Below are 12835 nucleotides of genomic sequence, written 5' to 3' on the forward strand. Positions count from 1 at the left end.
TTGGGGGTGCTGGGGGGATTTGGGGTGCTGGGATGGGGGTTTGGGGTGCTGGGAGGATTTGGGGGTCCTGGGGGCTATTTGGGGTCCTGGGGAGTGTCTAGGGTGCTGGGATGGGGGTTTTGGGGGTGTTGGGGGGGTTGAGGGGTGCTGGATGGGGGGTATTTGGGGATCGTGGGGGAGTTTGGGGGTCCTGGGGGGTTTGGGGGTCCTAGGGGGTCTCTGGGGTGCTGGGATGGGGGGTTTGGGGGTGCTGGGGGGATTTGGGGGTCCTAGGGAGGCTCTGGGGTGCTGGGATGGGGGTATTTGGGGGTGCTGGCAGGATTTGGGGGGTGCTTGGGGGGGTTGGGGGTGCTGGGGCATTTGGGGGGACTTGGGGGTATATGGGGTGTCCTGGGCACCTCGGGGGGCTGCTCTGAGCCCACCAGGTGTCACCCATTAACTGTGTCCCCCCATCTCCTGTGTCCCCCATCTCCTGTGTGCCCCCCATCCTCTGTGTCCCCCCCATCCTCTGTGTCCCCCCCATTCCCTGGGTCCCCCCATCCCCTGTCCCCCTTATTCCCTGTGTCCCCAACATCCCCTGTCCCCCCATCCCCTGTCCCCCATCCCCGTCCCCCCCATCCCCTGTGTCCCCCCCATTCCCTGTCCCCCCATCCCCTGTCCCCCCCATCCCCTGTGTCCCCCCCATCCCCTGTGTCCCCCCCATCCCCTGTCCCCCCCATCCCCTGTCCCCCCCACCCCGTCGCCCCCATCCCCCCCCCAGATCAAGCTCCCCGTCCCCAAAGCCCCCGACGCCCCCCCCCACCCCGGCGCCCCCCCAGTGCCACCCCCCCCTCCCACCCCGGGCGCCCCCCCGGCGCCCCCCCCCCCGGAGGGCAGCGGCCCCGCGCGCGACCGCGTCAAGCAGAAGCTCAAGGAGGTGGAGGAGAAGCAGCCCGAGATGAAGTCGGGCTTCATGGCCTCCTTCCTGGACTTCCTCAAGGCCGGCAAGCGGCAGCCCCCCGCGGCGGCCACCAGCCCCTCCAAGACCCCCCGGGCGCCCCCCGCGCCCCACTTCGCCGTGGGGCTGCCCCCCGGCTTGGAGGGCGCCGAGGGCGCCGAGGGGCTGGTCATGGCCTGTCCCAGCCCCTGCAAGCGGCTGGACGAGGAGCTCAAGCGCAACCTGGAGACGCTGCCCTCCTTCTCCTCGGACGAGGAGGACTCGGTGAGCAAGAACCAGGACCTGCAGAAGAGCATCTCCTCGGCCATCTCGGCCCTCTACGACCCCGGCGACCGCAAGGACCCCGACCCGGCCGGTGGGTGCCCCCGCGTGCCCCGGATCGGCCGCCCCGGGGGCTCCCGGGCACCCCCCGGGACGCTCCGGGTGGCCCCAGGGACCCTGAGGTGGCTCCTGGGACCTGTAGATGGCCCCAGGGACCCTTAGGTGGCCCCAGGGACTCTTAGGTGGCCCGAGGGACTCTTAGGTGGCTCCTGGGACCCTGAGGTGGCTCCTGGGACACTCCTTGGGTCTTCATGATGCCCGTTGGAGCTTTTTAGGGTTTCTAGGTGATCCTGGGACCCTTAGGTGGCTCCTGGGACACTCCTTGGGTGTCCATGATCCCTATTGGAGCTCTCCAGGGTGTCTAGGTCATCCTGGGACTCTTAGGTGGCTCCTGGGACCCTGAGGTGGCCCCAGGGACTCTTAGGTGGCTCCTGGGACCCTTAGGTGAATCCTGAGACACTCCTTAGGTCTCCATGATGTCTATTGGAGCTCTTTAGGGTTTCTAGGTCATCCTGGGACCCTGAGGTGGCTCCTGGGACCCTTAGATGGCCCCAGGGACTCTTAGCTGGCTCCTGGGACCCTTAGGTGACCCCAGGGACTCTTAGGTGGCCCCAGGGACTCTTAGGTGGCTCCTGGGACCCTTAGGTGGCTCCTGGGACACTCCTTGGGTCTCCATGATCCCTATTGGAGCTCTTTAGGGTTTCTAGGTGATCCTGGGACCCTTATGTGGCTCCTGGGACTCTTAGGTGGCCCCAGGGACTCCTAGGTGGCTCCTGGGACCCTTAGGAGGCTCCTGGGACCTGTAGATGGCCCCAGGGACCCTTAGGTGGCCCCAGGGACACTTAGGTGGCTCCTGGGACCCTTAGGTGGCTCCTGGGACACTCCTTGGGTCTCCATGATGCCTATTGGAGCTCTTTAGGGTTTCTAGGTGATCCTGGGACCCTTAGGTGGCTCCTGGGACCCTTAGGTGGCTCCTGGGACACTCCTTAGGTCTCCATGATCCCTATTGGAGCTCTTTAGGGTTTCTAGGTGATCCTGGGACCCTTATGTGGCTCCTGGGACTCTTAGGTGGCCCCAGGGACTCTTAGGTGGCCCCAGGGCCTCCTAGGTGGCTCCTGGGACCCTTAGGAGGCTCCTGGGACCCTTAGGTGACCCCAGGGACTCTTAGGTGGCCCGAGGGACTCTCAGGTGGCTCCTGGGACCCTTAGGTGAATCCTGAGACACTCCTTAGGTCTCCATGATGTCTATTGGAGCTCTTTAGGGTTTCTAGGTCATCCTGGGACCCTTAGGTGGCTCGTGGGACCCTTAGGTGACCCCAGGGACTCTTAGGTGGCCCGAGAGACTCTTAGGTGGCTCCTGGGACCCTTAGGTGGCTTCTGGGACACTCCTTGGGTCTCCATGATGCCTATTGGAGCTCTTTAGGGTTTCTAGGTCATCCTGGGACCCTTAGGTGGCTCGTGGGACCCTTAGGTGGCCCCAGGGACTCTTAGGTGGCTCCTGGGACCCTTAGGTGGCTCCTGGGGCACTCCTTGGGTGACCATGATCCCTATTGGAGCTCTCCAGGGTGTCTAGGTGGCTCCTGGGACCCTTAGGTGGCTCCTGGGATCCTTAGGTGGCCCCAGGGACTCTTAGGTGGCTCCTGGGACCCTTAGGTGGCTCCTGGGGCACTCCTTGGGTGTCCATGATCCCTATTGGAGCTCTCCAGGGTTTCTAGGTGATCCTGGGACCCTTAGGTGGCTCCTGGGACCCTTAGGTGACCCCAGGGACTCTTAGGTGGCCTGAGGGACTCTCAGGTGGCTCCTGAGACCCTTAGGAGGCTCCTGGGACACTCCTTGGGTCTCCATGATGCCTATTGGAGCTCTCTAGGGTTTCTAGGTGATCCTGGGACCCTAAGGTGGCTCCTGGGACCTGTAGATGGCCCCAGGGACCCTTAGGAGGCCTCAGGGACACTTAGGTGGCTGCTGGGACCCTTAGGTGGCCCCAGGGACTCTTAGGTGGCCCAAGGGACTCTTAGGTGGCTCCTGGGACCCTTAGGTGGCTCCTGGGACCCTTAGGAAGCTCCTGGGACCCTTAGGTGCCCCCAGGGACATTCCTGGGTCCATGATGCCTATTGGGGATCTCTAGGGTGTTTAGGTGGCCCCAGGGACCCCTCGGTGGCTCCTGGGACCCTTAGGTGCCCCCAAGGACATTTCTGGGTCCATGATTGCTATTGGAGCTCTCTAGGGTGTTTAGGTGGCCCCAGGGACCCTTAGGTGGCTCCTGGGACACTCCTTGGGTCTCCATGATGTCTATTGGAGCTCTTTAGGGTTTCTAGGCGATCCTGGGACCCTGAGGTGGCTCCTGGGCCACTCCTTGGGTCTCCATGATCCCAATTGGAGCTCTCCAGAGTGTCTAGGTGGCTCCTGGGACCCTTAGGTGGCTCCTGGGACCCTTAGGTGGCCCCAGGGACTCTTAGGTGGCTCCTGAGACCCTTAGGTGGCTCCTGGGACACTCCTTGGGTCTCCATGATGCCTATTGGAGCTCTTTAGGGTTTCTAGGTGATCCTGGGACCCTTAGGTGGCTCCTGGGACCCTTAGGTGACTCCTGGGGCACTCCTTGGGTGTCCATGATGCCTATTGGAGCTCTTTAGGATGTCTAGGTGATCCTGGGACCCTTAGGTGGCCCCAGGGACCCTTAGGTGGCTCTTGGGACCCTTAGGTGACCCAGGGACTCTTAGGTGGCCCCAGGGACACTCCCAGGTCCATGATCCCTACTGGAGCTCTCTAGGGTGCCCAGGTGGGCCTGGAACCCTTAGGTGCCCCCAAGGCCATTCCTGGGTCCATGATCCCTATTGGAGCTCTTTAAGGTGTCTAGGTGACTCTGGGACCCTTAGGAGGCTCCAGGGACACTCCTGGGTCCATGAGCCCTATTGGAGCTCTGTAGGGTGTTTAGGTGGCTCCAGGGACCCTTAGGTGGCTCCTGGGACACTCCCAGGTCCATGATCCCTACTGGAGCTCTTTAGGGTGTTCAGGTGGCCCCAGGGACTCTTAGGTGGCCCCAGGGACACTCCCAGGTCCATGATCCCTACTGGAGCTCTTTAGGGTGTTCAGGTGGCCCCAGGGACTCTTAGGTGGCCCCTGGCACACTGCTTGGGTTTCCACGATCCCTATTGGAGCTCTCCAGGGACCCTTAGGTGGCTCTTGGGGCATCCCTTGGGTCTTCATGATGCTTATTGGAGCTCTGTAGGGTGTCTATGTGACCCTGGGACCCTTAGGTGCCCCCAGGGACACTCCCGGGTCCATGATCCCTATTGGAGCTCTCCAGGGTGCCTAAGTGGCCCTGGGACCTTTAGGTGGCCCCCAGCCCTTCCCGGGGTCCCCTGGACACCCCCCGGTTCCCCCTGTATCCCTTGGAGCCCTCCAGGGTGCCCTGGACCCTTAGGTGGCCCCAGGTCCATGATCCCTATTGGAGCTCTCCAGGGTGCCCAGGTGGCCCCAGGGACCCTTAGGTGGCCCCAGGGACACTCCTGGGTCCTCCAGGTGTCCCTTGGGTCCCCATGATCCCTACTGGACTTCCCCAGGGACCCTTAGGTGGCTCCTGGGACCCTTAGGTGGCCCCCAGCCCTTCCCGGGGTCCCCTGGACACCCCCCGGTTCCCCCTGTATCCCTTGGACCCCTCCAGGGTGCCCTGGACCCTTAGGTGGCCCTAGGGACACTCCAGGGTTCATGATCCCTATTGGAGCTCTTTAGGGTGTTTAGGTGGCCCCAGGGACTCTTACGTGGCCCCTGGGACCCTTAGGTGGCCCTAGGGACACTCCCAGGTCCATGATCCCTATTGGAGCTCTCCAGGGTGCCCAGGTGGCCCCAGAGACCCTTAGGTGGCCCCAGGGACACTCCTGGGTCCTCCAGGTGCCCTTTGGGTCCCCATGATCCCTATTGGACCTCCCCAGGATGCTCTCAGGTGGCCCCTGGGGCTCTTAGGTGGCCCTGGGACTCTTAGGTGGCCCTGGGACCCTTAGGTGGATCCTGGGACGCCCAGCACTTCCCTGGGTACCCTTTGCCCCCCTCCCGTTCCCCCTGTATCCCTTGGGCCCCTCCAGGTTGCCCTGGACCATTAGGTGGCCCCAGGGACCCTTAGGTGGCCCTGGGACCCTTAGTTGGCCCCCAGCCCTTCCCGGGGTCCCCTGGACACCCCCCGGTTCCCCCTGTATCCCTTGGAGGCCTCCAGGGTGCCCTGGACCCTTAGGTGGCCCTAGGGACACTCCAGGGTTCATGATCCCTATTGGAGCTCTTTAGGGTGTTTAGGTGGCCCCAGGGACCCTTATGTGGCCCCTGGGACCCTTAGGTGGCCCTAGGGACACTCCCAGGTCCATGATCCCTATTGGAGCTCTCCGGGGTGCCCAGGTGGCCCCAGGGACCCTTAGGTGGCCCCAGGGACACTCCTGGGTCCTCCAGGTGTCCCTTAGGTCCCCATGATCCCTATTGGATCTCCCCAGGGGGGCCTGGGGATCCTTAGGTGGCCCCGGGGACACTCCTGGGTCCACCAGGTGCCCTTTGAGTCCCCATAATCCCTATTGGACCTCCCCAGGATGCTCTCAGGTGGCCCCTGGGACTCTTAGGTGGCCCTGGGACCCTTAGGTGGCCCCCAGCCCTTCCCTGGGTCCCCTGGACACCCCCCAGCCCTCCCTGTATCCCTTGGACCCCTCCAGGGTGCCCTGGACCCTTAGGTGCCCCCCGATGTCCCCCTGATCATGTCCCCCCCCCTGCAATGACCCTGTCCCCGCAGATGTCCCCCCCGTGGAGGAGAAGCCCCCCAGCCCGGCGCCCTCGGAGGGGTCCCAGCCCGAGCCCCCCGCGGCGGTGCCAGCGGCGGTGCCATCGGCGGTGACATCAGCGGTGCCATCGGCGGTGCCATCGGCAGTGCCATCAGCGGTGCCATCAGCGCTGCCATCAGCGGTGCCGCCGGCGGTGACGTCAGCAGTGCCACCAGCGGTGCCACCAGCGGTGACGTCAGCGGCGTCGCCCCCCGGTGCCACCAAGGGTCCCCCTGCAGAGGCGGCGGCGGCGCCGGCGGCGTCCCCGGAGCGCGAGGACGCGGAGGCCGCGCGGCCGCTGCACCTGGCCAAGAAGCAGGAGACGGCGGCCGTGTGCGGGGACACGGACGAGGACGAGGCCGAGAGCGGCGGCGAGGGCATCTTCCGCGAGCGCGACGAGTTCGTGGTGCGCGTCGAGGACATCCAGGCGCTCAAGGTGGGCGCGGGGGGACGGGGAGGGACGCGGGAGGGAATGGGAAGGGATTGGGAGGGATTGGGAGGGATGGGGAGGGATGGGGATAGACTGGGAAGGGACTGGGAGGGATGAGGAGGGATGAGGAGGGACTGGGAGAGACTGGGAAGGGACTGGGAAGGGATTGGGAGGGACTGGGAGAAACTGGGAAGGGATTGGGAGGGATGGGGAGGGATGAGGAGGGACTGGGAGAGACTGGGAAGGATGAGGAGGGACTGGGAGGGATGGGGAGGGATGAGGAGGGACTGGGAGAGACTGGGAAGGATGAGGAGGGATGAGGAGGGACTGGGAGGGATGAGGTGGGATGAGGGGGGATGGGGAGGGATGAGAAGGGATGAGGAGAGACTGGGAAGGACGAGGAGGGATGAGGAGGGATGGGGAGGGATGAGGAGGGACTGGGAGGGATGGGAGAGACTAGGAGAGACTGGGAAGGGATTGGGAGGGATGGGGAGGGATGAGGAGGGACTGGGAGAGACTGGGAAGGATGAGGAGGGACTGGGAGGGATGGGGAGGGATGAGGAGGGACTGGGAGAGACTGGGAAGGGATTGGGAGAGACTGGGGAGGGACTGGAAGAGACTGGGAGGGATGAGGAGGGACTGGGAGGGATGGGGAGGGACTGGGAGAGACTGGGAGAGACTGGGAAGAGATTGGGAGAGATTGGGAGGGATGGGGAGAGATGGGGAAGGGACTGGGAGGGATGAGGAGGGAATGGGGAGGGATTGGGAGGGATGAGGAGGGATTGGGAGGAATGGGGAGAGGCTGGGAGAGAGTGGGAAGGGGCTGAGAGAGACTGGGAAGGGATTAGGAGGGACTGGGAGAGACTGGGAGAGACTAGGAGAGATTGGGAAGGGATTGGGAAGGGATTAGGAGAGACTAAGAGGGATTAGGAGAGATGGGGAGGGACTGGGAGAGACTGGGACTGGAAGGGACTGGGAGGGATGAGGAGGGACTGAGAGAGACTGGGAGGGATGGGGAAGGATAAGGAGAGAGTGGGAGAAATGAGGAGGGACTGGGAGAGGCTGGGAAGGGACTGGGAGGGATGGGAAGGGATAGGGAGGGATTGGGAAAGGGTTAGGAGAGACTGGCAGGGACTGGGAAGAGATTGGGAAGGATGGGGAGAGACTGGGAAGGGACTGGGAGAGACTGGGAGGGACTGGGAGGATTTAGGGGGATTTGGGGGGCTCCCTGACTGATGTGGGGGGATTTGGGCAGGTTTAGGGGGATTTGGGGGTCTCGAGGGTGCCCTGACCCCCATCCCCAGCTGGGGTCTCTGGGGGGACTGGGGGGACACTGGGAATGATGGGGAGGGACTGGGGGGATTTGTGGGGACTTGGGGTGCTCGGGAATATTTGGGGGTCTCGGGGGCGCCCTGACCCCTGTCCCCACCTGGGGTCTCTGGGGGGACACTGGGAATGATGGGGAAGGACTGGGAGACACTAGGGAACCATTGGGGGGGATTTGAGGGGATTGGGGCGGGTTTGGGGGGATTTGGGGGGACTTGGGGGGTCGAGGGGATGTGGGGGGCTCGGGGGCACCCTGACCCCATCCCCCCCCCAGCTGGGGTTTCTGCAGGGACTAGGGGGAAACCGGGAATGATGGGGAAGGACTGGGAGGCACTAGGGAAGCATTGGGAGTGATGGGGAGGGACTGGGGGGATTTGGGCGGGTTTAGGGGGATTTGGGGGGATTTGGGGGGCTCAGGGGGATGTGGGGGGCTCGGGGGCGCCCTGACCCCGTCCCCTCCCCCAGCTGGGGTTTCTGCAGGGACTGGGGGGAAACCGGGAATGATGGGGAAGGACTGGGAGGCACTAGGGAAGCATTGGGAATGATGGGGAGGGACTGGGGGGATTTGGGGGAATTTGGGCGGGTTTAGGGGGATTTGGGGGGATTTGGGGGGCTCAGGGGGATGTGGGGGGCTCGGGGGCGCCCTGACCCCGTCCCCCCCCCCAGCTGGCGCTGCAGACGGGCCGGGAGCCCCCCCCGATCTGGCGCGTGCAGAAGGCCCTGCTGCAGAAATTCACCCCCGAGATCAAGGACGGGCAGCGGCAGTTCTGCGCCACCAGCAACGTGAGCGGGGACACGGGGACATTGCTGGGACATGGGGACACCGCGGGGACACGGGGACACTGCGGGGACATGGGGACACTGCTGGGACATGGGGACACCATGGGGACACCATGGGGACACGGGGACACTGCGGGGACGCGGGGACGCCCCGGGGACACGGGGACACCGCGGGGACGTGGGGACACCGAGGGAACGCGGGGACACCCTGGGGATGCAGGGACACCACGGGGACACCACGGGGACGTGGGGACACTGCTGGGACACGGGGACACCGCGGGGACACGGGAACACCGCGGGGACATGGGGACACTGCTGGGACACTGCTGGGACATGGGGACACCATGGGGACACCACGGGGACACGGGGACACTGCGGGGATGCGGGGACACTGCTGGGACACGGGGACACCACGGGGACGCGGGGACACCGCGGGGACATGGGGACACTGCAGGGACACCGCAGGGACACAGGGACACTTCTGGGACATGGGGACACCACGGGGACACCACGGGGACATGGGGACACCCCAGGGAAGCGGGGACATGGGGACGCTGCTGGGACACGGGGACACCGCGGGGACACTGCAGGGACACCGTGGGGACACAGGGACACCGCGGGGACATGGGGACACTGCTGGGACACGGGGACACCGCGGGGACGCGGGGACACTGGGGGGACACAGGGACACTGCGGGGACGCAGGGACACTGCTGGGATGTGGGGACACCACGGGGACATGGGGACACGGGGACACCATGGGGACACTGTTGGGACATGGGGACACTGCTGGGACATGGGGACACCAAGGGGATGCGGGGACACTGCTGGGACGTGGGTACACCATGGGGACATGGGGACATGGGGACAGCCCTGGGACACGGGGACACTGCTGGGACACAGGGACACCACGGGGATACGGGGACACCCTGGGGATGCGGGGACACCGTGGGGACATGGGGACACTGCCGGGACACAGGGACACCACGGGACGTGGGGACGACATGGAAACACCCCGGGGACACCCCGGGGACGCGTGGACACCCCAGGGACGCGGGGACACCCTGGGGACACCATGGGGACATGGGGACACTGCTGGGACATGTGGACACCACAGGGACATGGGGACACCCCGGGGACACCATGGGGACATGGGGACACTGCCAGGACACGTGGACACCCTGGGAATGCAGGGACACCCTGGGGACAGGCCCGGGACAGGGGGACATCCCTGGGGACGCAGGGACACTGCCAGGACACGGGGACACCCCGGGGACGCGGGGACACCACGGGGACAGCCCTGGGATGTGGGGACATCCTTGGGGACATGGGGACATTGCTGGGACATGGGGACACCCCAGAGACAGCTCCAGGACATGGGGCACCCCTGGGGACGCGGGGACACCCCGGGGACAGCCCCGGGACGTGGGGACATCCCTGGGGACATGGGGACACCCTCGAGGACAGGGATCTGCCCATGACAACAGGGACAGGCCCGGGATGTGGGGACCCCACAGGGACAACTGTGGGGGACAGGGACATCCCTGGGGACATGGGGACATCCCTGGGGACACGGGGACATCCCTGGGCACACGGGGACGCCCCCAGGACACGGGGACATACCTGAGGACACCCCCAGGACACGGGGACATCCCTGGGGACATGGGGACATTCCTGGGGACACCCCGGGGACACCCCCGGGACATGGGGCTCCTCTGGGGGGGTCTTTGGGGCTGGCAGGGGGGGCAGGATGACCCCAAGGGACCTTGTGAAGGTGGCCGGGGGGTGGCATAGGGGGGTGTTTGGGGACAGCAAGAGGGTCCTGCCGGGGAGGGGACAGCAGGGGGGTCCTGGGGACACCCTGACCCGCCCTGTGTCCCCTCCTCAGTACCTGGGGTATTTTGGGGACGCCAAGAACCGGTACCAGCGACTGTACGTGAAGTTCCTGGAGAACATCAACAAGAAGGACTACGTGCGGGTGTGCTCGAGACGGCCATGGCACCGGCCACTGGCTGCCGTCAGGTGGGACATTGGGGACATGGGGACACTGGGGACACTGGGGACATGGGGGACATTGGGGACATTGGGGACATTGGGGACATGGGGGACATTGGGGACATGGGGACATGGGGACATGGGGTCACTGGGGACATGGGGACATAGGGACATTGGGGACATTGGGACGTGCGGGTGTGCTCGAGACGGCCATGGCACCGGCCACTGGCTGCCGTCAGGTGGGACATGGGGACATTGAGGACATTGGGGACACTGGGGACATTGGGGACATGGGGACGTGCGGGTGTGCTCGAGACGGCCATGGCACCGGCCACTGGCTGCCGTCAGGTGGGACATGGGGGACATTGGGGACATTGGGGACACTGGGGACATGGGGGACATTGGGGACATTGGGGACATTGGGGACATGGGGGACATTGGGGACATGGGGACATGGGGACATGGGGTCACTGGGGACATGGGGACATAGGGACATTGGGGACATTGGGACGTGCGGGTGTGCTCGAGACGGCCATGGCACCGGCCACTGGCTGCCGTCAGGTGGGACATGGGGACATTGAGGACATTGGGGACACTGGGGACATTGGGGACATGGGGACGTGCGGGTGTGCTCGAGACGGCCATGGCACTGGCCACTGGCTGCCGTCAGGTGGGACACGGGGACCCTGGGGACATTGGGGACATGGGGGACATTGGGGACATTGGGGACATTGGGGACATGGGGACGTGCGGGTGTGCTCGAGACGGCCATGGCACCGGCCACTGGCTGCCGTCAGGTGGGACATGGGGACATTGGGGACATTGGGGACATTGGGGACATTAGGGACATGGGGACGTGCGGGTGTGCTCGAGACGGCCATGGCACCGGCCACTGGCTGCCGTCAGGTGGGACACGGGGACGCTGGGGACATTGGGGACACTGAGGACATGGGGGACATTGGGGACATGGGGACATTGGGGACATTGGGGACATTGGGGACATGGGGACGTGCGGGTGTGCTCGAGACGGCCATGGCACCGGCCACTGGCTGCCGTCAGGTGGGACACGGGGACGTTGGGGACACTGGGGACATGGGGGACATGGGGGACATTGGGGACATGGGGACGTGCGGGTGTGCTCGAGGAGGCCATGGCACCGGCCACTGGCTGCCGTCAGGTGGGACATGGGGACATGGGGACATTGGGGACACTGGGGACATGGGGGACATTGGGGACATTGGGGACATGGGGACGTGCGGGTGTGCTCGAGGAGGCCATGGCACCGGCCACTGGCTGCCGTCAGGTGGGAAACGGGGACATTGGGGACATGGGGACATTGGGGACATTGGGGACATGGGGATGTGGGGACATTGGGGACATGGGGACGTGCGGGTGTGCTCGAGACGGCCATGGCACCGGCCACTGGCTGCTGTCAGGTGGGACATGGGGACATGGGGACATGGGGGGACATTGGGGACATTGGAGACATTGGGGACATTGGGGGGATGTTGGGGACATGGAGGGACATGGGGGCATGGGGGACATAGGAGCCATGGGGACAAAGAGGGGGACACAGAGACCAAAGGAAATGGGGACATGGGGACGTGGGGACACATGGTGTGACCAGGTTGGGGGAGACATTTTTGGAGCCTCCATTGGGACTTTGGGGGGGTCCCCATCACTTGGGGACCCTTGGAGGTGTCCCCATTGTCCCCAGGGGACACGTGGGGGGGGGGTCCCCATCACTTCGGGACACTCTGGTGGGTCCCCATGGGACATTTTTGAGGGGATCCCCCTCACTTGGGGACACTGGGGGGGTCCCCATTATCCCCAGGGGCCATTTGGGGGGGTTCCGAGGGGACATTTTTGGGGTCCCCATCCCTTGGGGAGACTCGAGGGGGTCCCCGTTGTCCCTAGGGGACACTTGGGGGGGATCCCCATCACCTTGGGGACACTTTGGTGGGTCCGTAGGGGACATTTTTGGGGTCCCCACCCCTTGGGGACACTCGGGGGTGTCCCCATTATCCCCAGGGGCCATTTGGGGGGGGTTCCTAGATGCCATTTTTGGGGTTCCCATCCCTTGGGGACACTCAGGGGTGTCCCCATTATCCCCAGGGGCCATTTGGGGGAGTTCCGAGGGGCCATTTTTGGGGTCCCCATCCCTTGGGGACACTCGGGGGGGTCCCCATTGTCCCCGGGGGGTACTGGGGGGGGTCCCCATCCTTGGGGACACTCCAGGGGGACCCCATTGTCCC

The 12835-nt window shown here is 65.0% G+C and overlaps 1 protein-coding gene across 1 annotated transcript in view; it reads left to right on the top strand.

Moving 5' to 3' along the window:
• The window catches only part of PRR12 (proline rich 12), a gene marked incomplete at its 3' end in the record, with an annotated part of 36270 nt that extends 24784 nt beyond the window's left edge, over positions 1 to 11486 (top strand). Inside the window, exons 5-10 of the mRNA XM_088539276.1 lie at positions 761 to 1292; positions 6023 to 6113; positions 6246 to 6486; positions 8473 to 8589; positions 10474 to 10607; positions 11378 to 11486. Coding sequence (XP_088395402.1) covers positions 761 to 1292; positions 6023 to 6113; positions 6246 to 6486; positions 8473 to 8589; positions 10474 to 10607; positions 11378 to 11486 — 1224 coding nt within the window. The remainder of the gene's footprint in view (positions 1 to 760; positions 1293 to 6022; positions 6114 to 6245; positions 6487 to 8472; positions 8590 to 10473; positions 10608 to 11377) is intronic.
• Positions 11487 to 12835: the final 1349 nt, after the last annotated feature.

Source organism: Tinamus guttatus, unplaced genomic scaffold (assembly GCF_059628265.1).
Source record: "Tinamus guttatus ecotype Peru unplaced genomic scaffold, ASM5962826v1 Tinamus_guttatus_pri_ptg001557l, whole genome shotgun sequence".
In the NCBI taxonomy this organism is placed as follows: Eukaryota; Metazoa; Chordata; class Aves; order Tinamiformes; family Tinamidae; genus Tinamus; species Tinamus guttatus.